The sequence below is a fragment of the Periophthalmus magnuspinnatus genome, chromosome 13, assembly GCF_009829125.3.
Source record: "Periophthalmus magnuspinnatus isolate fPerMag1 chromosome 13, fPerMag1.2.pri, whole genome shotgun sequence".
NCBI classification, from domain to species: domain Eukaryota; kingdom Metazoa; phylum Chordata; class Actinopteri; order Gobiiformes; family Gobiidae; genus Periophthalmus; species Periophthalmus magnuspinnatus.
The window spans coordinates 17,569,054-17,596,970 of NC_047138.1; the positions used below are offsets into that span (position 1 = coordinate 17,569,054).

At 41.3% G+C, this 27,917-nt stretch overlaps 3 protein-coding genes across 4 annotated transcripts; all 3 read left to right on the forward strand.

The window, feature by feature from the left end:
* The first annotated feature begins 199 nt into the window (after window positions 1-199).
* Window positions 200-13,272, forward strand: LOC117380224 (pannexin-1-like). The gene is made up of 8 exons (XM_033976990.2): window positions 200-334; window positions 2,446-2,635; window positions 4,645-4,760; window positions 5,785-5,957; window positions 7,458-7,736; window positions 9,094-9,316; window positions 10,354-10,543; window positions 13,201-13,272. The coding sequence occupies exons 2-8, from the start codon at window positions 2,455-2,457 to the stop codon at window positions 13,239-13,241; spliced, it is 1,203 nt and encodes a 400-aa protein (XP_033832881.1). The 5' UTR covers window positions 200-334; window positions 2,446-2,454; the 3' UTR covers window positions 13,242-13,272.
* Window positions 13,273-14,547: 1,275 nt separating this feature from the next.
* On the forward strand, window positions 14,548-20,596 carry srsf7a (serine and arginine rich splicing factor 7a). 2 transcript variants are annotated; one of them, XR_004542141.2, is made up of 9 exons: window positions 14,548-14,746; window positions 15,242-15,473; window positions 15,535-15,729; window positions 15,858-15,938; window positions 16,465-16,506; window positions 18,398-18,442; window positions 18,524-18,613; window positions 19,080-19,500; window positions 20,039-20,179. XR_004542141.2 is itself a non-coding variant. In XM_033976999.2 (8 exons), exons 2-8 carry the CDS (start codon window positions 15,250-15,252, stop codon window positions 20,088-20,090), a joined length of 729 nt encoding a protein of 242 aa, XP_033832890.1. In that variant the 5' UTR covers window positions 14,548-14,746; window positions 15,242-15,249; the 3' UTR covers window positions 20,091-20,596. The 2 variants fall into 2 exon arrangements, 1 of the variants encoding a protein (XP_033832890.1); XM_033976999.2 differs by lacking the exon at window positions 19,080-19,500 and having other exon boundaries at window positions 20,039-20,596.
* A 488-nt stretch (window positions 20,597-21,084) lies between these two features.
* LOC117380217 (heterogeneous nuclear ribonucleoprotein L-like) lies at window positions 21,085-27,768 on the forward strand. Its single transcript, XM_033976980.2, has 13 exons — window positions 21,085-21,216; window positions 21,850-21,965; window positions 22,040-22,277; window positions 22,356-22,441; window positions 22,522-22,618; window positions 23,192-23,264; window positions 25,429-25,500; window positions 25,680-25,927; window positions 26,150-26,271; window positions 26,358-26,559; window positions 26,640-26,697; window positions 26,778-26,888; window positions 27,134-27,768. Exons 1-13 carry the CDS (start codon window positions 21,139-21,141, stop codon window positions 27,190-27,192), a joined length of 1,560 nt encoding a protein of 519 aa, XP_033832871.1. The 5' UTR covers window positions 21,085-21,138; the 3' UTR covers window positions 27,193-27,768.
* The last annotated feature ends 149 nt before the right edge of the window (window positions 27,769-27,917 follow it).

Sequence of the window (27,917 nt, forward strand, 5' to 3'; positions counted from 1 at the left end):
GAGTATAATAATAATAATAATAATAATAATAATAATAATAATAATAATAATAATAATAATCATCCCTCATTACAGCACCTGTTTATGACCTCACCCAACCTTTTCTTACGCGCGCCTTAGGCGTGCGCGCATGACCTGCACTACCTTGTCTTGGAGGCGGCGGAAGAAGAGCGTGGCGCACAGGAAGAAGCTTATTCTGAAACTTGTTATTGTTCCGTGTATTTACGCGACACTCGCTTCTTCTGATCGTCACTCCACAAGTTTCACTTTTACCTCAGGTCCATGGTCTGACCCGCTCCGAGCCCTTTTCAGCCGCGTTTAGCCGCTCATTCAGGTAAGAAAACAAAAGAGCCGACACGTTTTCCCCTTACAGCAGCAGCAACAGCAGCAGCAGCGCGGTGTGAGGAGTCGGCGATGCCTAGGGTTTAGTCATGTCCCGCGCCTAGAACAGCTTTGTTCAGTTTTTGGTGCGTTAGTAGTGGAGTAATAAATGTTTACTGCTCTGTGCGACTGTCGACACGAGAGACCATAAAGGCCGGTGTGGCTCTCTTTCTAAAACAGGACTAAACCGGGAATAAACCAAAACTAAAAAGGGACTAAACGAGGGCAAAAATGTAAATTTACCATGTAAGGCAGCCAGGACTGATCTAGTCTGGTCTGAGGCTCAAGAAAAATGCAAATTAATCTAAAAAGCAAAGCAGCTGTAAAAGAGGACTAACCAGAACTTCACTGGGTCTAAGCTAGAACCAAACCAGCACTAAAATGGAACCAGGTAGACTGGACTATAATCTGACTGAACCTCGAACTTTGTGGGTCTTTGTGTTTTTTTTGGCCAGTATCAATATTGATATTGGAAAGACAATTTATGAATAAGCAGTCCAATCAGATGGTAGTCCAGTCCTTTTTAATCCTGGTTTGGTTCTAGTTTAGACCCAGTGACATCCTAGTAAGTCCTTGTCCTACAGTAGCTGCTTTGGTACTAAAGGCTAGTTTCAAATTGACTGGACTTGTTTTGGTCCATGTTTCAGATGGACTAATCTTGTTTTCAGTCCATTTTCATATGGTCAGAACTAGTTTTTGTCCAATTTCAGATGTACTGGACTTGTTTTGGTCCAGTTTCAAATGGACTGGACATGTTTTGGTCCAGTTTTAGACCAAAACTGGTCTGGACTCATTTTGGTCCAGTTTCAGATGCACTGGACTTATTTTGGTCCAGTTGGACATAGGACTGTCACGACAATTACTATATGAACTTATCGTTCAATAAAGTCAGATGGAACAGTCATTTACTAATAGTGGGAAATGTTTAGCTTTTTAAAAAAAAATTTGAGCTGAAGAAAGTTGAATTATGAACTAAAATTATAAATGTGTTGTTTTATGATTTGGTTTCAATATTATCATGTATTGTCTATATTTACTTCAGTAATAAATATATCGCTGAAGTAAATATAGATGTAAGCTCATCGTGTTATCGTGACAGGCCTAGTTGCAGATGGTCTGGAGTCTGGACTTGTTTTGGTCCAGTGTCACATGGTCTGGACTTGTTTTGGTCTAGTTTGACATGGTCTGGACTTGTTTTGGTCTAGTTTCACATGGTCTGGACTTGTTTTGGTCCTCAGACATGGTGGACTTGTTTTGCTCCTCATGGTGGTGGTGTTTGGGTGATGCCTCAGACATGTCTGACATTGCCCAGTTGCTTCACATTCCCCTGGACAGCTGTGCTCTGAAAATACCCCCTGACCGGCTCAGAGTCTGGGGCTGCTGCTCAGCACTATAAGCTAGCCTCCAGACACCACAAGCAGTCATGACCAAATCTGGTTTCATTTTGATGTTTTTGAATAATGACACTCTTTTGTTACAAAATGTCTTTTTGTATCTATTAGTCTGTATAGTTCAGAGAACCATTACCATGTATGACCATTCTGATGATTATTTCTTGTAGTCAACTAGCCATAATTAGTCAATGAATCCTACAGCTCTAATTTACTAATGAATTCAATTGAGATAAAAAAAAACCTGGAAGTTTCATAAATTAGCAAAGTAGTCTTAGTTGCATTTTACTAATAGGCTAAATAACTTATTAACTTGTACTAAGAAGTTATTTTTACTTTTCTAATATTTTTGTAATGGTTTATTCTCCAAATGAAGACTTTATTGACAGCACATTAACTCCTCTCAAGATAGCTTAGAGAGTTTTTACACCATACATCATAATACATCTTATACAGTAGCATATATGTCTTCTATATATTCTATATATCTTACATAGGACTTATATGGACAGACATGTTCCCAGCATTATTTAGCTGACAGGAGGCAATTCCCAACAATATGTCCTTGCGGACACAGCCAATCACTCACGCACAAAATGTTCTCGTGAATTGGAACAATAATTCTGAGTTCTGACTAAATGTCCTAGCTTTGCCTCTGTGTATGTGTTTTCAGGTGTGGGAGATGGCGATTGCCCATGTTGCCACAGAGTACGTGTTCAGTGACTTCCTGCTGAAGGATCCCAACCCTGCACGGTACCGGAGCATTCGGACGGAGCTGGCCACCGACAAACTGGTGACATGTGTGGCTGTGGGGCTGCCTCTCCTGCTCATCTCCCTGGCCTTTGCCCAGGAGGTGTCTGTCGGTCAGTACTACAGGGGTTTCCCAAACACAGGGATCCGAGGTTATACTAGTGTTACAATACTAAAACTCCAAACTCAATTTTGATACTATGGAATAGACTCAATACTGATTTCCGATACCACGATAATAAAAATCACTTTCTTTAAACAATAGTATGTGATTTTCAACATTAAATGGTATTCATTTATTTTATATTCCCATGTGGACCTATATCTGTGTAATCCCTCAGTTGTCCAGGTAGGTTCCACAATGGTCCATGGGCGTATACTGGGCTATGTGGTATTATACTTGTTCTAATACAGATCAAGATCATTCTGAAGCTATTCAGGAAAGGTACATTTCTGACCTGTGACTTTTTGTATCAATACTTCCTCAAATGAGTATTGAGTAGTAGTAGCAGCTTCAATACTAGTTTTCACAACCTAGCTCATACAAATATTCAAATTATTGTAGTGTTTATTATAAAACATTCCAATTACTATATGCCTTATGAAGAGATGAAACAAATAAATTGCATGCAAAAGTTGAGATTTCAAATTAAAATTTCAAATAAGGAAATAAGTTTTTTTTAATTTACACCAATTCCAATGCATTTTGTTATGCGGCACAATCAAAACAGCCATTTAAAACACTTAAGAAAAGGTTTTAAGAATATGCCCGTGCTCTGTCCTGTTCACACTCAAGGAAAGGTTTAGTGGTGAGGAGCCCCGCCTTAAAGACAATGATCAGCTGCTTCTCTCCCACTAACTTCTTGTAGAGACAGGTGGCATAGTGGTGCAGTGGTCAGGGTAGGTTCAATGGAACAGGTCTGGACAAAAATGATGGTACTCTTAACTTAATATTTTGACAGAAGATGCAATCTGACACTGATGTTCCTTGAGCTTGAAGTTCACCTTTAATCTCTTTAGAAACTTTTCTGAGCTCTTTTGTTTCCATTCGTATTATCTATCCCTTTGATTTGTCATCAATTTTCCTCCTGTGGCCACGTCCAGGGAGGTTGGCTACAGTCCCATGGATCTTAAATTTCTGAATAATATGTGCAACTGTAGTCACAGGAACATCAAACTGCTTGGAGATGGTCTTAAAGCCTTTACCTTTAACATGCTTGTCCAAATTTTCTTTCTAATCTCCTGAGACAACTCTTTTCTCTGCTTCCTCTGGTCCATGTTGAGTGTGGTACATACCATGTCACCAAACAGCACAGTGATGACCTGTAGCCCTATATATAGGCCCACTGATTACAAGATTGTAGACACCTGTGATGCTAATTAGTGGACACACCTTGGATTAACATGTCCCTTTGGTCACATTTTTTAGGTAATTCTGTTGAAGCATAGTTTCATTGGTTAAATTTCATAGAATTTTTATTTATTATTATTTTTGTTAGATTCAAGTTATTTCTGTGACCATTGTGAGTTTAAGGGTACCATCAATTTTGTCCGTGTGTGTGTGTATATATATAACACACACACAAATTGTTTTCCAAATGCATTAAATTAGGTGTAATTGACTGCCAACCTCTGAGCCATAGTTGCCCGTTCCTGTGTTGACTGCTAGCGTAGTTGGCATGCTTCGTAGCAAAAGTGACAGCTGATATTGTACTCTTTGAAAACTACAACAGTTTTACAACAGAATATTAGGCATAAAGCCTTTGATCGGACTTCAGTGAAAAAAATATTTTGGTGTCCACTCCATATTAAACACTCGGCGCTCACTATCCACCTTTCTTTTTTTTGATAAGATAATTTTTGCAGAAGTGTTGATAAGAGAGTAATACATGCGAAAAAGGTTTATGTAGCTGAAGTGGGCCATCTTGGGGAAACGTTGGCATTACAGGGCAAATGTAAATTGAACAAGGTTTACCCTTACCTATTTTATTAAAATTTGGTCACGTTCGTCGGACCAGATTAATTAGCCCAAAGGGCTGTAGTTTGCCCATGTCTGGGTTAGGGACAGGTGTAGGGCAAGTGCAGTGGTCTCTGCTGTTCACACGTTCTGTTACTCTGACAGGGACACAGATCAGCTGCTTCTCTCCCACCAACTTCTCATGGAGACAGGCGGCGTATGTGGACTCCTTCTGCTGGGCCGCTGTGCACACTCACACACTCCCCCTGTGGCTACACAAGGTACTGTACATATCTGAGGTTAACTTGGGTAACTCATGCACAAATGTTTCTTAGAAAATGTTCAGAAATGGCACTTCTTAAATCAAAGTTATGCTTAATTTGCCAACATCCAGCTACGAACCCCACGTCACTCACTTACATTTAACTTACAGACAAAATATATTTACTAAGAAACGCCTTCTTAACTGCCACATATGGGGCACCAGCATATTGAAATAAGCAAGGGTTTCACTGACTCTTTTATCACTGAGGACTCAAATGATAGAAGGTTTCAGCAGTAGTCATCTGAACAGTGTTTGTGAAAGATATTCAGTGTGATCTATTTTGCATTTTAATCAATTACTCATATTTTTATTGTTCAAAAATTCCTTGGATTACATGCGTTGTTACTGGGAGTGGGCTTGCCTCTTCACAGATCTGATGTGTAAATTTGCATGATGACGTCAACTGCTTGTCTCATTAGAGATGGAAAAGGTTATTGCTGTAATGTGGAATGAAGCAGATGGCAGACCCACCACCTGAAAAGTCTTCCCTCAGGGAGGCAGGACTTATTTAACTAAGTGTAGTGTAGTATAAGTCTCAAAACAAGACTATGACTTATGGAGGGAGCTGAAACTTCGTAATTTAAAAAACGATGTCCAGATGATCACCTCTGCAACCTTCTCCACATTAAACTGACTAACACTTCACTCAGACTTCACTCAGTCTAGCTGCAGCTGCAGTGGGGGGGGAGTTTCTTTTTGTTGCGTTGTTTGTATTAATCTGGAGTGCTGCAGACCTCCACTGGCACCACTGAACTGCACGGTCTGAGCTCTTCTCATTACTTTTATTTATTCTGAATAATTGTGGCCACTGGACGAGAGGTGCACCGTATGCACTCTAAGTCTGTAGTATTAATAATCTAAAGAATTTTTGAGTGTAGTAGTGCTCATAACTGTTGTTAGGATGTTCAGTTAAGATCAGTCCCTGTTATACATTGCTCTGTGACTGTGTGTTTGATTGCCAGTCTGTGCTTGTGTTGCAGTTCTTCCCGTATGTGCTCCTCCTAGTGGCCGTGCTCATGTACAGCCCTGCTCTGTTCTGGAGGTTCTCCGCAGCCCCCCTCCTACAGTCTGACCTGGCCTTCATCATGGAGGAGCTGGACCGCTGCTACAACCGCGCCGTCACGCTAGCTAAGCACCTCAGCTCTTCCACCAGGTGCTCCCTCACATCCCAAAATGTCACATTTGCCGGCCATCTTTCAAAAAGAGAAGCACATAAATAAAAATCCTGTGCTTGTTATGGTGAAATGCCACTATGAAAAGGCGAGCACAGAGAATCATTTTTGCAGTTTTGAACAGAAGGTCAATGGACACGTTTATGTTTTTTTTTGTTCCATATTGCAGTTTTCAATGAACAAAGTGTAAAATAATGATAGTGATAGTTTTGTACTGAAAAAGCATATGTTTTATTTAAAAAAAAAAAGCTTTTAACTGTTGTTCTCTTATCAAAGACATTCCTGGAATTCTTTCATTAATCCATTAATGTATTGGTGTCTTCTCTGAGCACTCAAAAATGAGTTAAAGATTTTTGCCTGGATTGTTGTCCCAGGTAAAACTCTGGTTTACCCAGTTTTCATAAGTCCATAAACTTGTTCTGTGCTCAAATCGTGTTCATAGGGGTTTTGTTTATATTCCCATTATTCATCGAGATGCCTAATTGAGGCCCATTAAAATCACAATATAAATAAATGATAAACATAAAATGAGAGAAGAGTGCAGAATCTGTTCAGTGGAAACAGAGGTGTAGTTTATAAAGTATATTTTCCAAGTGCAGACATTATTTTAAGATTATTGTTACAAAATGTGAAATACTTATCCCAAGATGACCAAAAGCATGTTTAAAGGAGAATGAAAGTGTTCTTTAAATAAGGATACCATATGGAGCTCAACAGTGACTGTCCATTTTCAAGGCTAATCAGCTACATGGGGACTAATGAGCACAAGACCTATAATTTTATTTAAAATATTTTTCTGAAACTATATAAACCGCAAAGTTATTAAAACATTTCACAGAATCTTGAATTTCAAATGTGCTTTTTGGAATTAAAACAAGCGTGCTATGGATATTATTTTGCAAGTAGCTGGTTTGCCACCACGATGCCTTTGAGCTCTTAATATTTGAATTTTTTTGAAAACTCTATGGGAAAAATGAATGGAAAATTTACTTCTTTAACTGGAGCAGACTTAAAAGTGACTGTTGAGCTCCATTTGCAAGTCCTGTCCACGCCCACCTTGCTATTACTTTCAGTCACAAGACAATACAAAAAATGGGGCTGTCAAAAGTATCGAAATTTAAAATTCTAAATAGCTTTAGATTTATCTAAGCTGTGTCAGAACAAGTATAAGCCCACATAGACTAGTATACGCCCATGGACCACATGGAACCTACCTGGATGACTGAGAGATTACACCAATATAAGGCCATATGATAATGTAAAAGAAAATATTACAATTTAATGGTGAAAATCACATTCCATTGTCTAACTGAAGAGTTTTTCATTCTCATCATGGTATCGGAATCCATATTAGGTATTGAGTCCATTTCCTAGTATCGAAATTGAGTTTGATATTTTAGTATTGTGACAACACATTAACAAAAATAAAGTGAGAGAGTGGGATGGCTGTGCCGAGTAATAATAATTTGTCTCCTCTGTAGTGACCTAAGCGAGGGCTGTTTTAATTATCCTCTGGTGGAGCGCTTTCTGATGACAAAGCGCAATGGGCGTAGCTTGCTGCTGTACTACCTGCTGTGCCGAGCGCTCACCCTGTTCACCCTGCTGTGTGCCTGCGTGTACCTGGGCTACTACCTGCGCCTGGCCTCCGTCACCGATGAGTTTGGGTGTTCCCTGCGGGTGGGCCTGCTCCTGTCGGACCTCAGCGTGCCGGAGAAGGTGCAGTGCAAGCTCATTGCCGTGGGGGTCTTTTCTCTGCTCAGGTGAGAGCTCATGAGGGTACACACTGGAAAATGGCATTCATTCTTAATGCAACTTTAGGGGCTCAACAATCAGGAATGTGCAGTTGACTACTCAGTTAAACTTACTTTAACAGTAACTATTTTAATTAAATCTTTCTGTCCAGTTTTTAGACATCATTCTTTTACTTCTACTTACTACATTTGGCCATGTAAGGCAAGGGACGTTTATTTGTATAGTTCAATTCATACACAAAGTAATTCAAAGTGCTTTACAGAGTAAGAAACACATTAAAGTCACAATACAAGCAAACAACTAATCATCATAAAATAACATTAAACATTAAAAGAGAAGAGTGCAGAATAAAACCCTTTCAGTCATATGCACAGCTAAACAGAACCATTTAGAGCTGGGAGCCTACATAAAACTGAAACGCTGATTCCCCATATTTAGTCTTGACTCTGGGCACCAGCAGGAGACCAGTCCCTGAGGTCTGACAGAGTCCTGGAGTAAAACGGGAGTAAACCAGGACTACTTCAGGAGTAAAGGACTATAGAAGGACAAAACCAGGACTACAAAAGGCCTAAAGCAGGAGGCTGATTGGTGAGGTCTGAGAGTACAAGATGGTTCATATGGCATAAGGACATTAACCAGTCAGAGATGTACTTTGGTGCTAGGCCATGTAGAGACTTGTACACAAGCAGAGCTGCTTATGTAACAGTACTAAAACTTTTGTTCAGTTGACATAATTCAGTTTTCTGGATAGATCCTACTTGGATCAGTCAAGGAGTGTAAACATACTAACAGAGTAGGAACTAAAGACTGGAGTCACACTTTTTTTGGTGCTTTGGGGTAGCTACTTTCTAGTCAGACCAGGTACATTTTGGTAATATGTTTTGGGTCCATTTACATGGAAATGACTTGGAGAACCATTGCTACAAAAATGCAATTATTTTTAATAAGTACTAATTGTCATTGTCAACTGAATAACTTGAACTTACCAGATTTTATGCATTATTCAATGTTTTATCCTTCCAATTACAGTATTTTGAAAATGTAAATCAGGCGTTACTTCCAGACAATTCCATTTACTTTAAAAAGTAATTTCCCAAAAATAATTTTTACTCTTAGACTTACTTCATTTTTAGGCTAGCATAGATAAAAACAGTTCCTCTTATTCTCCAAGTCATGATTTAGATGTTTACTTGTGAATCACTTATTCATTCAAATTGGAGAACAACAGAAAACATGAAGACTGATTATAACAAAAAATCAGCCAAAAGTATAGCATCTACTTTATAAATAGACTGTCTGCGATGGCACACTGTTGCCTTAAAGGGCTTCTGTGTGATCCGGTCTGTTCTGCTTTGTGTCTATCAGTATGGTAAACCTCATCGTCTTTGTGGCTCTGATGCCTGTGGTGATCTACTCCAGTCTCCGCCCTCTCTTTTGCCAAGGATATGCCCGCTTCCTTGAAACCTATCAATCTCTTCCCACTATGAGTGTCCTGCCCACCCCTGCTGGCCAGTGGGATGATCTTTCTTTATACCTGCTCTTTCTGGAAGAGAACATCAGCGAGCTGAAGTCCTACAAGTACATCAAGGTGTGTCCAAGCGAGTAACAGATTTAAACTTTTTTTTTTACCAAAATGACAATGCTGCCGAATCCTACATGTATCACTGATTAACAGTGAAGTACAGAGCAGTGGGTGTATGCCGTGGCGGCGAAAATTAATAAGCAATATGGTGTCTTGAAAATAAGTGATTAAATATTCTCAAAAGAAGGGAAAACAACTACAACATGGTTAAAAGCTCTGAAAAGTTGAGTTTGCAGAATAGATCTGCCTTAAGGCACTGTACCAGATTTTTACATTCTTAAAAACATGGAAAACAGAACTACTGTAGTTCATTTTAAATGTTTCGCAGTGGTCCAAAGTTATTTCTTACTTACCTTACACATTCTGCATTGTAATTATTCACCACAATGAGTTTATAAGAGACTAGAGCAGAATTTTGCAGTGGCAGTAAAGTTAAATACAACCAGATACTTTAGGGATTGCAACGTCTTGGTTATTGTACAATAAAATGCTTTATAAATGCAGTCACTATATAGCGGACTTATTTTGACCTCAAGAGCTGCTTATACAATGTATCTGTACTGGAACAAGACACATTTTGCTCAAATACATGGAAGAAAGGAAATTACTTTTATGACCTTTAATGTAATCCTTTGAATGGGCAATCATATCTCATTAGAGACAAGAAGGTGACGAACCTGCTCCTCACCCTATCTCTAAGGGAGCGCCCAGCCACCTTGCAGAATAAACATTTCGACCACCTTTGTCCACCATCGTGTTTTTCAATCATTACCCAAAGCTCATGTTTAAAGCTATTAAAAATAAAGACTGAACCAGGACCAGATCTCCCCTAATTAAAAAGAACTTATTAAACCTTATATTTACACTCAAGGCAAAAGTTAAGACACAGTATTTCATTTATTTTTCTTCTTTATTTCCATGATTATTTGAAATACATGAAATGAGAAGGTGTGTCCAACTTTTGACTAGTAGTGTATGTGAATAATGTGCAGTCCACCTGTCCCGTGCATGTAATGAATAGGTTGTCCTTTGGTTTGGCGCAGGTGCTGGAGTTGCTCAGAAGGAGGGGCCAGTGTGCGGGGGAGGACTTTGACTCCATGGGGCTGCTGCAGACGCTCTGTTTGGTGAAAACTGATGCTGTTGATGGGCTCAAAACTCCCAAGAAGACCAACAACTGTGAACCCAGCAGCATACCGGCAGAGGGCAGCGTGGAACAGCCTGCTGAAATGAAAGGTACAACACATTCACAAGTACATTCACAAGTACATTCACAAAAGGCTGTCCTCCTGTCTGTTTAAACACTCCTTTAGTATCTCTGCATTTATATCAGGTGTGGTATTTATTTAAAGGGCCCATATTACGCTATTTTATGAACTATGTTATAATGTTGTTTCCTCATCAAAAACATACTTAGAGTTGTGTTTTGTTTCAGTCACACATGTTTAACACACAAACCCTGGATATTTTGTTCTTCTCTCAAATTGAAAACACTCTGTTCCACCTTATGATGTCATGTGGTAATACAGGAAGTACTCCACTGTGTTTTTAAAGTCCATACACCTTCACTAAAATCATTTGGATAATTTTGTCTGAACTAAAGCTAAAAGGTGTTAACTTGAAAACCACCACTGCATTTTGAGCATTGGAGATAGAGACAGAGTAATAAAAGGATTACTCAAAACATGTGCGATATTCCAATATAGGACATTTTAATAATACCACATCATAGGACAGCAGCAGGAGTCAGTCACCACCATCTATAATACCAGAGTCCTGGGAAAAGGTACACAGATCTCCACAGACAGCTCACAAACTACATTCACACTACAGTCTCTTACCATTGGGGGCACAGATACATGTCCCTACACACTCAGCTCTAAGAGGGCCACATCCAGCCTCCTGCTCTTCTCCATCTGCCTGCTAAATGGCTGATGTGACTGAAGACCAGGCCATGAGGGCAGCAGTCTAAGCAGGGACTCTCAGACTTCCCTCACCCCAGAAACTTTCTTCAGCTCCTCTGGGAGAATCCTAAGGCGCCCCCAGACATATCCCTCCAATGTGTCGTGGGCCTTCCCTGGGGCCCAATTCCAGTGGGACATGCCCAGAACACTTCTCCTAGGAGTAGACCTGTCACGATCATTACTATATGGACTTGGCTTTCAATACATGTTGGATGGAACAATAATTTTTGGAGGTCAGTATATATATATATATATATATATATATATATATTTTTTTTTTTACTAATGGGACATGTTTGTTATTTTTCCATTCTGTGATAATATTTGCTGTAGAGGGATTAATATATGACTTCCATAACTCAGCTACAGACTAACTACTGCTAAACTAAGTAGTAAAGTGTTTCATTCTGCTTTTTATTTATTGCAGTTTGTGTTTTTTAAAGATATTGTACATTTAGGATATTTTCTGGAGATAATTCCACTTTAGGGTTATTGTAGCAGTGGCATAAATGCGTCTCAATATTATTGTTAATCATCTACGATGGTCATTCAATAAATAAGGTGAATTTTTCGGTATGAGGACTTTTAATACAGTTAGAAGCTTACTTTTTTTTTTTTTTTTTTTACTTGTTTTTCACATGGATTTAATTTCTTTTGCAGATTAAAAAAAACTTTGAGAGTTTTGGCGATTAACAAAGATGGCCAACCAAGAAGCATGCTCCAGGATTGAACAGCGGTCATTTATCAAGTTTTTGGTTGCTGAAGGGTGCAAACCCGTTGAAATTCATAGGAGAATGTCAACTGTGTATGGTTCGATCACCTCAGGAGACCTCACTTCTGTAGGCCTCCCAGGCCTGCCTTCATCCTCAACACTGCTCCGTCCTTCTTTAAACAATTTAGCCCACTTGTGGACATTTTTTTGGCTGAAACATGTGGCACCATACACAGTTGACATTCTCCTATGAATTTCAATGGGACAAATTCCCGAAAAATTCACCTTATTTATTGAATGACCCTCGTAGATGATAAACAATAATATTGAGACAAATTTATGCTGCTGCTACAATAACCCTAAAGTGGAATTATCTCCAGAAAATATTCCAAATGTACAATATTGTTAAAAAACACAAACTGCAATAAATAAAAAGCAGAATGAAACACTTCACTACTTAGTTTAGCAGTAAGTCTGTAGCTGAGTTATGGAAGTCATATATTAATCCCTCTACAGCTCAAATATTATCACAGAATGGAAAAATAACAAACATGTCCCATTAGTAAAAAAAAAAAAAAAAAAAAATTATATATATATATATATATATATATATATATATATACACTGACCCCCAAAAATTATTGTTCCATCCAACATGTATTGAAAGCCAAGTCGATATAGTAATGATCGTGACAGGCCTACTCCTAGGAGAAGTGTTCTGGGCATGTCCCACTGGAATTGGGCCCCAGGGAAGGCCCACGACACATTGGAGGGATATGTCTGGGGGCGCCTTAGGATTCTCCCAGAGGAGCCAAAGAAAGTGTCTGGGGTGAGGGAAGTCTGGGAGTCCCTGCTTAGACTGCTGCCCTCATGGCAGTACAATAAGCCGTATTCAGTATCTGTTGTTATCTGTGCACGTTGTGCTGTTGGACCATTCAAACTGACAGCCAATTATTGTGGCTTTAAAAAACCCCTGAAATAACAGTATAAGAAATTGAATGTGCTTCAAGCTTCAGACGTATATAATGAAAGGACCCCTCTGTAACACCCTGTGTGACTGGTTTCATTCATCTTATGCTGAATAATTTCTTCATAGTGTCATATCAACTGTTGGTTAAGCATGAATCATTTTGAGTGTGGTAGTTGTACTTGTCACTTTGTTCTAAACACATGAAATATTCAATCTTCTACATTAATTTAAAACTCTTGTGTTTCAGAGCTACGTCCTCTTCTCAAAGAAAAGCCTGACGTGAGCTGAGGCCCCCCCCCCCCCCCCCCCCCCCCCCCCCCGGGCCACTCTCCCCCCGCTTGCTGTGTGCCTTTTGAGACAGTTTTACCCATTGTTTTCCTGTGGAAAGTACTTTTTACAAAGTGGGAGTTTGAACTGTGCCTTTTATATTTTATTACAGGTGTTTGTTGTAAATTGTGTATCAGGGTCTAACATTATCAGCTAGGAGAGGCGTTTTAAACTTAGAGGTTGTGGAAGACATTTCAAAGCAGTATTTGCAGTAAAGAGAAGTGCCAAATGATTCTAAACCAGGGAGTGTTTGAACATGCAGTGAGGTGCTGGGTTTGGTTTCAGTAACTTTAAACATTTGTTTGTAAGAATTCAAGTAATGTGTGGCTTTTATGTGTACACTACTCCATGAACGGTACATTTGACTTATATTGTGAAAATAAAGTAATTCTGTTTGACCTGTAAATATGGTTTTCCTGCTGATCATGTGAGTTCAACCACTACAGGAACATTGTTTATTACAGCTCACCTCTTCACAACATATAAAATACACTTTGAGGGCCAAAACCCACCATGAGGTCAATTCAATAGCCCAGGCAATTGCTGAGGAGGTTCTAGCTGACCACTGGTGTGAGTGTGTCTGACCAAAGAAAACAGACCAAATATAGTCACTGTCTGGCCTTGTGGGGCCCCGTTTGACAAGAAATATAGGACCCCAGGTTTTTCGTAGATGAGAGATATTCATTATGAGGCAGCATGAGCCACATTTAACAGCAAAATTAAATAAAAAAATCCAGGTGAGGAAAAATTTATTAAAATTGCCATTAGGCCTTGAATGGTTAAAGGTCTGTGGAGAACAGTACAGCCTGTAACATCTCAATTTCACCGTGTTTTAGCCGCGAAAAGTCTAATGGGATCTTATCTCCTCCATTTGTCGCATACACAGCATTGACATGCAGGACAGCACTAACACGAATGCTCCTAAACATGCTTTTAATATATCCCATGATGAGTGTAAATATGTACCATCAGAAAGCCTGTTCGTATAAAACGCCCGGCCCACTTTTGCTGTGAAACGAGACTAAACCGCGCTTTCTTTGTGATAGCACTTCCGGTCAAGGTTTTGTCGCCAAAATATTATATAAATTTGGTTGATTTGTGTACAGTATTCAATGTTCATGTGCACCAACAAGTCAACAATGCACCGAATATCTGGTACCCTTTAAAACGGCTTTGTAGACCTTATAGAGCTTATTTGCTGTCCGTCCCAGGGTAACTTCCGGAATAAGTTGCGCGGGTTTAAAGGAAGTGCCGTCCTCCTCCGCGCATGCCCAGACGTCTGAGCAGGACACGGTGCAGGCCGCAGTACTGAGCCTTCTTTCTGCGCAGATAGTTCCCTCTTTAGTGTTACTCTTCAGCTGTGTTTGTTTTCTGGCGTCAATTTAAGAAACATATTATTCCATCTTGGAAACCCATTTTAAACAACCCAATCCGCGTGGGAGCGAAGTGAGGAACAGCGAAACAAGGTAAGGCTCATTACGGCTAAGCTACGGCGTGCTGACGCCATTGTTTGGCTGTAATGGAGGAGGCCGTCTTCGGCTTATCTTTACGACATGTCCTTGTACCTCAGCTGTGGGGCGATAGACGACTCTTTACATACAACTATCTGTCAATTTCAAACCCAAATATTACACTCAATTAAACCGTACTGGTTGGACTCTAGTTTAGTTTCATTTTAACGTAGGGCCTAACGTCTCGCTACAGCTTTCGCTCGCCTACCAAATATTTGTGCTGCTATAACCGGGACCGCATGAACTCTCGATACCGCTGTATGCCCCCACTGCTGCCTGCTGGGCGTCGTGTGTAATCTTTTGAGGGCCGATATAACCTTTGTGCTAGTGATCTGTGCGTTTGGCGCGCTCTGTGGTTGCAGTACTGCACTGTGGCGCTGTTCTACCTGTGACTTGCTTTAACCCAAATTGAAGTCTCACCTACAGTAATGGCTCGTTCTTTATCAACAGACTCGGCCATGTCGTACTACTCATCCTCCCGAAGTTCTTCTCGAGCCCCGGATTGCAAAGTCTATGTGGGTGACTTGGGCAACGGTGCAGCCAAAGGAGAGCTGGAGAGAGCGTTCAGTTATTATGGGCCCCTGAGGAGTGTGTGGGTGGCCCGAAACCCACCTGGGTTTGCCTTTGTAGAGTTTGAAGACACCAGGGATGCTGAAGATGCTGTTAAAGGCATGGATGGAAAGTAAGTAGTTCTAGTTTTTATATAATTGAGGGAAGTTGGAGTTACATGTTTCTTTCCTTAGGGTGCTGTGTGGCTCTCGTGTTCGGGTAGAGATGTCTACTGGCCTCTCCAGGAAGGGCCGTGGGCGTCCAAGTCGGCGCCAGTTTGATCCCAATGACCGGTGTTATCAGTGTGGGGATAGGGGCCACTACGCCTATGACTGCTACCGCTTCAGCAAGAGGGGAGGAGGAGGTGGAGGAGGGGGCAGACGCAGCAGGTGTGTGCGTGTGTCACCCTCACTATAAGCTCATGTCTATAATCCTAATGACAAACAACCACTTCTAGTCTTCCTGTTCACCATTAGCAGTTGGTATTCTCTGAAGGATTACATTGTGTCTCTTCCAGGTCCCGGTCCCGATCTCGGTCCCGCTCACGCTCTCATGGCCGCCGCTACCGTTCTCGCTCCCGGAGCCGCAGCTACAGCCGGTATGTGTTTACCTCCATCTGCAGGGCACTTCCTCACCACCACATGGGTGAAGTGATGGTGGTGGTTGTAGGGGCTGATAGCACAGACTTGCTTATGGTGGTCTACCCCATAGCAGCTTTGGCTACAATTGGGGATGGGCTGATATTTCAGATTTGGAATTCATAGCAAGGCCCACAAATTTATCTTGACGATCACAAATAAACTTCTCACTAAAATGCATTTTGTTGTTGCCATAAGAAAAGTGAAATTTGTTGGCATAAATCTCATTTTCCATTTTGTCTCATTGGTCTCTTCACAAAGGGCACACGGTAAATGGGACAGATCAAAAAATTATTGGTATCAAGAATCATTGTATACCAATTTATCGCCCATCCCTAGCTATATTTGTAGCTTACCACCACTGAGTGAGTGAAAAGAATGATGTACTGTAAAATGGCTGGGATTTGTTAAAGGCCCTATATAAATCCAATGCGTGATTCGACTTCATGGAATAATAAGCGAGATAAACATTGTCTTTGATTCCAGGAGCCGCCGTCGCTCTCCTTCCTATTCCCGGCGCAGAAGCAGGTGAGCACAGAGCTGTGTTGGTATAGTGATATTAAGCACAGAATCTGATAATGTAACTTACATTTCAAATTTGAGGTCAATACCTATTAAAAATGAGTTTTACAATCATTTTATCATGAGTAAGTCCAGGCCTCTCCAAACCTATCCCAATGAAGACATTTGGAGAATGTTTGGAAAAAGTGCAATAACTTTTGAATGTTTCAACCCACAGACATCAGTGAGGGCTCTACTGAAAACTCACACTGAGAGGAATCTGTATCTGCACACCCAGCTGCTCTATTACTGTACATTTATATATCATATCAAAACACAATAGAAAATGTATATTTGTATATAAAATACAGTCAAAACAAGTGCTATGGGTCAAAATAAATATATATTTACAAACCACACACTGCAAACAATCAACAAACACACACGTCAAAATGTAAACACACACACACTGGAAACTAAGATCATTGTGTCCTTAGGCAAGACACTTCACTCAAGTGCGTGTGTGCGTGATGATTGGTGGTGGTCGGGGGGTGCAGATTGGCATTAGCTAATGCTAATGATTACACATGATACACATTTGACAATTAAGTCAATAGCAGAATAAACCACGCTTACCGATCAGGAACGGCATCCAGTCCATCAAATCATAAGGTCCCTCTACTCCTGAGTCCACCATGAGATCTTCACTCGGTTCCACAAACCGCTCCGGGTCCGAGATGCCTCTAGTTTAACTTGTACAAACATCCACAGTGTCCTCCATTGTGCACTTCCTTTGCTTTGTCCGTTTCGTCATGTTTAAAACGCAAAACTGCTGCGTAAAATTACGCAACACACACGTGCGCGTAATTTTACGCGCGGATCTTTACATCCAGTCTCGCCTTTTTACGCGCGCAGAAAACTCCGTCTGTTTACAGTAAACCACTGCATGTCATGCATCAGCGTGTTCCGCACTTCATGGGCTTTAAGAGGAAAACATCACTAAACGTGTGTAATGTAACAGCTTGATTCTACAAGGGGGAGAGTGGGGCATACTCTTTCAGTCATCTGTAGCACTCATTCACTGTCCGTGGCTCCAGTAACCCACAGCCCTCACCTTATTGGCCAACTTTGGTGTCAATCACAAGCTAACAAGTTTGTTTCACGCTGAGGAACAAAGTTGGTGCTGTTAGAAGTTTATTATGCCTGAAACTGACAAAAGAAATGCAGAGAAGTGACGGAACAGATTTCACTTTCCTGCAGCAGATTGGACATGGAGGCTCTAACTTCCTTTGGACATAATTTCTTGACTGGATTATATTCTCTGGACCTTTACGGAACGAATGACACCAACTTTGTGTGAATATGTTGATGCTTGACAGAACCAGAGCGCTCAATGGTAAGTGAAGTCCAAATCCACATTTCTGACTTCTCTGTAAAAACGGCTTTCCTGTCAGCACTGTGGTGATTAGAGGTGTAAATGGTTTTGTGGGTGACGCAAAAATACACGTACATTGCTGTAAAGTTGTAACGTAAAGGCAACAGCCCGCGGGCGGGCCGTCGGAACGCTAAGTGGTTAAGATCTCAAGTTTTCAGTTTTTTTAATGTGCTCCTCTTCATGTTTGATTTGAAATGGCTGCCTTCCAGTTGGCGAATGGGAGCTAAAAGTTCAGTCATAAACTGAACATAAAGATGCTATCATTAGTCGAAACTGAATCAAATAATGAATGATTCTTTGCAGTCTTACTTCACTGTCTAAAAGTGTGTGGGCTGGGTAGTTCAGAGTGAATATATAAATGGCATTGATTAAAGGTCTGTGTGGTATTTAAAAGCATGTGTATTTTTCTTTAGCATGGCAAATGAAATTAGGTCAGAAATGTTTCTGAATTAATAAGTTAAGAGTAAACTGTTGTCTCTTCAGGTCTGGCTCCCCTGCACGCTCTAAATCCAGGACTCCGGTCAGAAGGTAGGTAGCTTGTAGCCAAACTGTAGTATTGAGGTAATGGTGTTTTTCTCTGGTGCCAACGTCTATCTGTCTGTGCTTAAGTCGCTCTAGGTCTCGATCAGGCTCTGCCCCTAGGGGACGATCTGTGTCTCGCTCCCGCTCTCGATCTCGCTCATCTCACAAGAGGAACAGGTAAACTCTCTGTCCACTATCACTCTTTACAATGCAGTAGTGCACTTTCTAGCCCTTGCATTAGTGAGATGCCATAACATGGCTGGGATGAACTCGAGATCCTTGTTGAACCCTTGCATCAAAAAGCTGTGTGTGTGGTCCTCTGCAGCAGATTCAGGCTCTAGACCGTAGGAGTGGCACAGAGCCCTGCCAGACCTATAGCTCTATATGTGACACTGTGCTGTTTGTCCAAACGCAGGTAAAGAGACATGCAAGATGGGCTCTGATGACCTTTGTCACTAGGCAATCTCACTCATTAGAGCTGACCGTAATAAACTAGCCAGAATAGATTGCTGTAGGCCTATTTTTCATCAAACATGCTTGACTGTAGCAAACGGTTTCACCAGTATTGTAGTTCAGACACAGCGTTAGCATAAAACTCATTTTTGCAGTACAGTTTTGTTTATTTTTCATATTTTCTTTAAAGCCTATGGTGGGACCTGAGCACTGCATTGACACTGCAGCTGATCCCAGGCCCTTGTCCGTGTGTGCGTCCTGCGGGAGGGTGACTTAGCGCTGACCTGAGCAGCCACCTCCCCGTAGCCAAGTGTGTTCGACCGGCGCACACATAGAGTCGTTCTTCTAGAGTCAGCCAACCTTCAGACGTACTGGGGGCTGATCCACACAGATCAGAGCTACAGCACTTTAAATCCATAACCCTACCTACCAGAGCCCCACTACCTACCAGAGTTCTGCAGCCTCTTAGCTTCTGACAGTCAAAGAGAGAGCTGACGAGAGATCAGTCTTCAAGACCCTGCGCGGTGTCTCTCCGAGTTGTAGTCATCCGTCCTTCAGTCCTATCATCCTTCGCTTCTCTGTACTTGTTGTTTCTGCTACTGTCTCCAAAGGTAACCAAAAATCAACCCCCTGAAAACATGTTGATGGATAAGGCAGTTATTGGCCTATTTAGACAGTAGATCTGACATCACGCATGTGCAGAATGTGTGCTTGTGAAGGGTGACTGTGTGTGTGAGACTCCTATGCAGTTTAAAACAGGCCTGAGCTGTTGTGTCAACACTTCAGTGGTATCCCTGTGTTACCGGGCAAATGGGTGTTTAATGCAACTATACACTATACGAAGTACAGATCTCGACAAAATGTAATGAAGCTACAGTAGTGAGCTTTGATGCCTTACCCAAGAGCAGCCCCTCATTCTGCATTCATGGATTTAAACGGTGTAAAGCCTTTTAACCACATCCACCCATATTGGCATGTTTAGACTATTAAGTGTTTACTGAACATAACCTGTTGGTAGCGGCGGCAGCAATGGTACTAAAGCTCTAACACAAAGGTCAGTTCACATCCCTGAGCAGTGAGCGCTGTGAGGCACGTGCAGGATTATTTCCCCTTATTGGTCATTTTCTAACTGTTGCATCTCCATTTCAGTCGTTCCAGGTCGGCAAGCCCTGCCAGAAGCGCCACGCCAGCCGATGACTAAGAAGTGTTTTTCTGCTTGTAAACAGACCCTCAGCCCTATAGTGTATTCTCTATTGCAGCCCTCCCTACACATAGTCCCAATGCACTGATGACTCTGAGGGCTCCTCTGTGTACTTGTCTGATTAAAGGAGATTGGTATGTAGATTGACTGTCCTACTCAGTAGTGCAGCTGTGAGAAAGTCCAAGGTAATATTGCATGTTTCATTGAGTTTTAACATTTGCTTTGCCATGGAGCTGTTGGTATGTCAGCAATGCTTTTATTGATTAGGGCTTAAAACCTCAAATTTTGTTTTAATTGAGACTGTAAATGTCCCATTTTGTGTGCATTTGTCACATTCCTGCTGTTAAGGGTTCCATTTCTCCTGTGTGGATGCCAACTTCGCTTTGGACTTCCAAGTGTGCTAATTACCAGTTGACCATTTTAATGCAACAATGCATAGATTTGATTTCTCATGCTTGTGTAAATTTGGTGGCAGTTTTATTTTGGAATAAATATTTTGAATTTCAGTTGTGGTTTTTTTTGTTTTGGTTTTTTTTTTGTTAATAAAAGGGTTCACAAACCTGTTGATGGAGCTACCACTAAAGGCACCTCGAGTGTTTCACCTGTGTTGTAAAATGTGAACAATTAAAGCACAATTGCAGTGACTTGGCTTGCACATTATTCACACACGTTCGTAAAATAGTTATGTCCCTCTCCCTGTAACAGATGTAGACAATATTCACTTAGGCTTTGTTGCAATTCAGATGTTTTTAGTTTGTGAACTATTAAAGATGCTCCAAGAACGTATTAATTATTATGAACAAAGCGGCTTTGTAATAGTATTTAATAATTTAACTAAAGCGCTTGCGTTTATCTGAAGATGGGGAAACATTCTGCTCAGAAGCCTCCTCTATCGATAACGACGCTGGATGGACAGGTCAGCGGCCAATCCGAGGCCTTGAGGCATGTGTGTGGGCGGGACTGGAGTGGCTCGCGGTGTGGGCTGGCATTGGGTGGGGTGAACAGTCTGGGTACCCCCGCGCTCCGGCTCCTTCTGAACCAGGACATCATGGCTACTGCAGCAAGCCGTTACTACAGCGAAGAAGGCAGGGCAACCAAGAGGCAGAAAACCGACGGAATGGCCACTGTGAGTTCCTTTTGTGGGCGAAAGCACAGCACTAATACTGCCGACCATTGCAATGCAAAAAGAATCAACTTAAATGCCATTTGTCGAGCACTATCGACGATAGTATTTTCATGTTCCCGAATGAATGCTCCCACATTTTTGCCTTAAAACCACAGTAACTAACGAAATACGCAAAATTATAAGATTTGGTTATCTTGTAAATGGCTAAAAGAGAAGTGCGTGCCTAAAGCTGAACAGATGAGGGGCTCGTATGTTTGGCTTTGTTCTAGCCGCTAGCTTAGCATTTTGTTAGCTGTTAGCAATGTAGCTAACTTTAGCCATACGACATTAACGTTGTAGCTTCATGCTTTATGGGTAGTTTACTTGACGTTACAACGTTTCTTAATTTGAGTAGTAATTAGCTAGAATTTATTCCCGACTCTTGGAGTACATTTTGGCAGCATGCTCTCACTTTCCTCCCTACTCTCGATACTCAGTCAAACCAGTATGCGCACATTTTGTTGAATGAGCCCACTCAATGCAAATGAACCTCCATACCTCGTTAATTTATGCGAGGACGGGCTCACAGCGTGAAACTTAAACTCTACCTATTTAAATGCACATATTAAATGTGTGAATCTATGGGGCTTACAGGGGTTCGAGGATCCACACAAGCCTCTCCCTTCTCTGGTGGTGCACGTACGTGGGCTGGTGGATGGTGTTACTGAAGCAGATTTGGTGGAAGCGCTGCAAGAATTTGGCACCATAAGGTAACGATCACTATTGGTAAGCTGGTTTGAAGTAGCTTTTGAACTTGGCCTAATACTTAATTTTCTGATTATAGTTATGTTGTTGTCATGCCTAAAAAGCGCCAAGCTCTGGTGGAATATGAGGACATGAATGGATCATCCACAGCTGTAACATACGCTGCTGACAACCAAGTTTACATTGCGGGCCATCCAGCTTTCATTAACTATTCTACCAGTCAGAAGATCTCCAGGCCTGGGGACTCGGATGACTCTCGCAGTGTCAACAATGTGCTCCTTTTTACCATCATGAACCCCATTTACCCAATCACTACAGTAAATAACCTTTAGTTTTGCCCCATGGCACTTTCACCACTATGCTGCTATCATTAACATTTACTTTTATTTTGACAGGATGTGCTGTACACTATCTGCAACAACTGTGGCCCAGTTCAAAGAATTGTTATATTTCGGAAGAATGGAGTCCAGGCCATGGTTGAATATCCTTTTCACTGTAACTGTTGAGACACTGTTAACACAAAGTGTCCCTTGCTAGAGTCCTTCCTTAACCAAGTATTACATTTGACTCTGTGCAAAATGCCCAACGCGCCAAAGCATCCCTCAATGGAGCAGATATCTACTCAGGCTGTTGCACTCTTAAGATTGAGTATGCTAAGGTATGTTTTAGTTTGAGCATCTCGCAGCCATAACACAACATTTAACAGAGGCAGTGCAGTAGAGTTGTCAAGTTTAGAAAATCAGATACTAATTGATACTAAAACTAATACATTTTGGCAACCCTAATTTTGTATGCTTTCTTGCTCATTCTTTCTTATTCTTTCAGATAAGGTAAATGCCAAGCCAACATGTCAATAAGAACCACATAACTGCACATGTAATTACACACACATAAAAACAAAAGGGGACTGAATTTTTTGTCTCTTTAGGGCATCTCATATCTTGGTAATGCTTTATTTTGTTTATGTTAAAATGTATTTTCATTTAGCCATAAAATGCTTGAGAACTCATTTTAATTTACAAACATCAACTGACCAAGAGGCACTGACAGGAAAACATGTGATTGTCCAATACCAAATGTGGGACTGCACATACATTTTCCAAAGGGGTCATACCTTTGTAGGTGGACCTGAGTACCCTTGTACTCAAACGGCTTCCAATCCCTTGATCCTTTTTGGAAGATGTCTGGCCAGTTTGTGCTTATAATGTTCTATACGCTTTTCTATTCTCAGCCCACTCGTCTGAATGTGTTTAAGAATGATCAAGACACTTGGGACTACACAAACCCTAATTTGGGTGGACCAGGTAACAGTTCAAACATACATACTTGTGCTCTAGTCCAGATTTACTATGAGAGGGATGGGCCAACTTGATAGATTTAGTTGTAAGTCAAATGTTTGGTCACACATACTCTTTAATGTAGTACACCCAAAACCAAGCCGAAATGCTGAAAGGTTCACTGTCTATCATTTCCTCACCTGTTACTCTTGTGTTCATTGATCATAAATCATAAGTAATTGTACATGCAACCATATACATGTCTTAACACATTGGATAAAAGGCTGGATTATTGCAATTTGCAAAAGGAAGACCTTGGTTTTGAATTGTAAGGAATGATATAACTGCAGCATACGGTCTTTCCAGCTGTGAGAAAATGTAAAATAGTGATTTTCTTAAGTGTTGGATTGCAGAAGGAATATCAGCAACTAGACATGTGTCATATGTCCAATCATTATGTGATAAACACTAAACAGACCCATGTCACAACCACATAACCTGTCTGGGATGTCTAGGTGTGAGTCATGAGGACAGTGCACACTTAATGGGGGAACTGACCTACACTGCAGCCCCCAACTCATGCCAACAGACAACTGATTGGATCCCAGGAAACAAAAACACCAGAGCGTAGCAGAACACTGCTGATGAGACACCAGAACACTGCTGATGAGACACCAGAACACTGCTGATGAGACACCAGAACACTGCTGATGAGACACCAGAACACTGCTGATGAGACACCAGAACACTGCTGAGGAGAAACACCAGAACTGATGAGGCACCAGAACTGATGAGAAACACCAGAACACTGATGAGACAACAAAACTGATGAGAAACACCAGAACACTGATGAGACAACAAAACTAATGAGAAACATGGGGAACACCACAACTGATGAACGCCAGAACACCAGAACTGATGAACACCACAACTGATGAACATAACTGACAGACAACATGTAACAGTCATTCCCTACATGGGGCTTAGTTTTCATTGCTACTACTAGCGTCCTTGTTTAAATAATCTTTTGTGAGTATTCCATTTATCTGCTGAAGCTGCTCAGACCTGTATAACACCTTCCATGTGATGCAGGTTTGGCATTTTGCAGTCAAAGAGGAACCAGCTTCTCAACTCAAATGTTCTGTGTGGTGACCCTACAGCCTACTGAAGCGAGCTAAATCACCTTTCCCAAATAAAACGCAAAAGTTGATCCCAGGCGCCTCAATAATGGCAGATTCCTTCGCGGTGAAGATGGCTTTGCAGCATCAGTGGAAATGGACTAAATAAGTACAAGTGGTGGAACTGCTGTGTTTGTACCTTGCAGTAAGTAACCTGAGCCTCCTCAAGAACACGGCACAGCAGCACCAACACTGGCACACACGCTGAGTGTCCAGCCTCACTCCTCTTCCACACCAGTCACGTGCTGGACCTGTGTACAGGGGGCAGAGTCCACGACTTGACACTTACTAGCTGTTTGTAAAGTGTAAAAACGTGTGGTCTAGGCCAGTGGTCCCCAACCTTTTTATCACCGCGGACCGGCCAACGCTTGAAAATTTTAGCGTGGACCGGGGGGCTCTCCAAGTGGTGCCTCTCCAAGTGGCGGAGCAGTTTTGAAGGCTTCATTGCCTCATTACAGAGCTGGTCGCCGCATATTATGTAGAGCGGGCTTGAACTATGGATTTATCGCGACAGGTGATTCCCACAGACCAAGTAGAACTCCTGGTATTGTCTGTTAAAAGCTTTCTTTTTCTTGGAAGTTGGCTCTTTTTCTGTCTCTTCACTGGGCCTTTTCCCCTTCGAAAAGAAACTTTCCAAAGACGTCCGTTTTTTACTCATTTTGCTAATTTGTGGGTTAAGTTCAAGCACTCAAGTGACAGAAATGTAACTGAGAGAATCCGGTAATTTTTCAGAATAAAAGATTTTTCAAAATAAACGATTGTTCGGACTCAGATAATAAATACAACGGAAATAATTAATTATTTCCTGGACGGCCGGTGGCTCGGTACCAATTGATCCACGGACCGGTACCGGTCCATGGCCCGGTGGTTGGGGACCACTGGTCTAGGCCATCCAACACTTTTTGTTTGACTCAATCTCTTCCTTTGAAAATACATAACCTTCACCTTTGACAATATTGCTTTTGAGCAGCATAGAAATTATTATTAATTTGTAATTGTCCTGTTTTTGCCAGATGATACAAACGGCAACCCAAACAAGCGTCAGAGGCAGCCTGCACTTCTGGGAGACCACCCCCCAGAATACGGTGAGTGCACTATGCTTTACAGTTTTCGTAAAATCATGGAAGTAATTATTAGTTTAGTTGTATATTCTTTGGCTTGCTGGTCTACACCTGAATATACACGTCACTCCCACATAATGAGTCATAGAACTAGAAACTGGAGGAAGCCAGTGTCCTGCTTTTAAAGAGCTTTGTCTCTGCAGGAGGAGGATATCATGGTTATGATGAAGGCTATGGATCACAACCTTATGAGGGACGGCGCATGGGCCCACCAATGAGAGGCCGAGGAGGAAGGGGATATGGACCCAACTACGGGCCCCCACCCCCTCCCCCAGGAGAGTATGGTGCCCACGCTGATTCTCCTGTGGTCATAGTCTATGGGCTGGAGCCAACAAAAATAAATGCAGACAGGGTCTTCAACATTTTTTGCCTTTATGGCAATGTGGAACGGGTGAGTAGTATATAAAATATCATATAATAGCATATTTAATGTCTTTTGTGTGTATATAATCATAATGTGGTCATTACTATCTTATTTCTTTGTAACCAATAAACACTTCCTTCTAAGCCATAATGTTGGTTTGTGTTTAAGTTATTAGTTCATTGTATAACATTTCATGTGACCAGCACAGACTAAGCTCTGATCCAGCATTGCCGCTGCTGTTGCTTTCAGGTGAAGTTCATGAAAAGTAAGCCTGGTGCAGCTATGGTAGAGATGGGGGACTGCTTTGCTGTGGACCGTGCCTTAAGTCATCTCAACAACACTTTCCTTTTTGGACAAAAGTTAAATGTGTGGTGAGTAGAGCCAGTTTCCTGTAGAAGACACTGACTTCCCTCGAGAAAAAGCACCTGCCCCTCTTATTTTTCAATCTGTTTTAAAGTGTGTCTAAGCAGCAGGCCATTGTGCCTGGACAGTGCTATGAATTGGAAGATGGAACAAGCAGTTACAAGGATTTCCATGGCACCAGGAATAACCGCTTCACCTCTCCGGAACAAGCAGCTAAAAACCGCATTCAACATCCCACCAATGTTTTACACTTTTTCAATGCTCCACCAGATGTCACTGTAGAGGTTTTCACACAGGTTTGTGAAGAATGGTGTTCCCAAATGCTTGTCAGGCTTTATACTGACAGATTTGAATCAAGTCTTGTGTGTGTTTGCAGATGTGTGAGGAGGTTGGTGTGAAGAATCCAGCGGATGTTAAAATGTTCACTGGAAAAAGTAGGCAGCTGTTGTTTTCATTTTCTACTTTCGCTTTTGCTTCAGCCTTAGCTTAGTGACATTTTGTGTTTCTTTTTGAGGTGGTGCCGCTCCAAGTGACCGCAGTGCATCAGGCTTGCTTGAGTGGGAGTCCATCAACGATGCGATGGAAGCATTAGCTATGCTGAACCACTATCAGATGAAGAATTCAGGTACTTGAATGGGTTAATTATTTTCCAGGGTGACGTCATCTTATTTGCATAAGGGATGTGAAATCAAATCCATACTTCTGTTCTAAATGTGTCATGGCTGACATAAGCAGCTCTGCCCCTGTATTTAAGGGGGTCCCGAGTGTAAAGGTTTGGGATGTGTTCTACATGTGCCATTTTGTACCTTTTGATCCACACCACACATGTACTTTAAGTCCCATGTTTTTGTGTTGTGCTTTGCTTTCCAGCTGGGCCTTACCCATACACCCTGAAGTTGTGCTTCTCAACTGTACAACATGCAAACTGAAGCATAATGAAGCCCTGTTTGGAAGAGAGATCTTAACATATTTGGTGGATGTACATCACATTGTTTTGTCTTTTTTTTATGAGATTTTTCTGCTTATTATGCCTCCTCCATGTGTCCTGAATGGAGTGTTTTGTCTGTTTTTCAGTTTAGTAGCATTAAACGAGGTGGATTCATATTCACCATTCCTACAGGCCATAATGAGTTGATTTACATGGGTTGGTTTTAGTGTTTTAGTAATTAGATCCTTGGCAGTGCAAATTCTTAGTCCATTATTTATCATGGTGTGAGATTGAAGCTTAGAAAAAGGTTAACCTGGAGATTGACTGAACTTAAGCCTTTATTTACTCTCAATTCTACTACCTGCTTTGGTAGATTTCAATCATTTTTGTGGTTGAAATTAACAAACTTGTGGATTGTTTTGAGATGGAGCTGAGCGGTAGTACTACATGTTCAACAGATAGTTCGTATTTGTTTCACAATTCTCCAAGCTTGTTCCACTCTTAATTTATATTCTCAAACAAACATGTTTTCAGTGTATGTTAATGAGTTAAATAAAGAACCCATGCAGACTCACTGAAAAGCCTTTTTGAGTTGTCACTATGAGTTTATTATTGTACAAGCGGAAGTGGCCGTTGCCTCATGATGCTGCAGACTTGGCACTGCTGAATCCTGACTCCATTCATCTGATTGGTGTACGCAGCCGCATCCAGGAGCGGGCCCTCCTG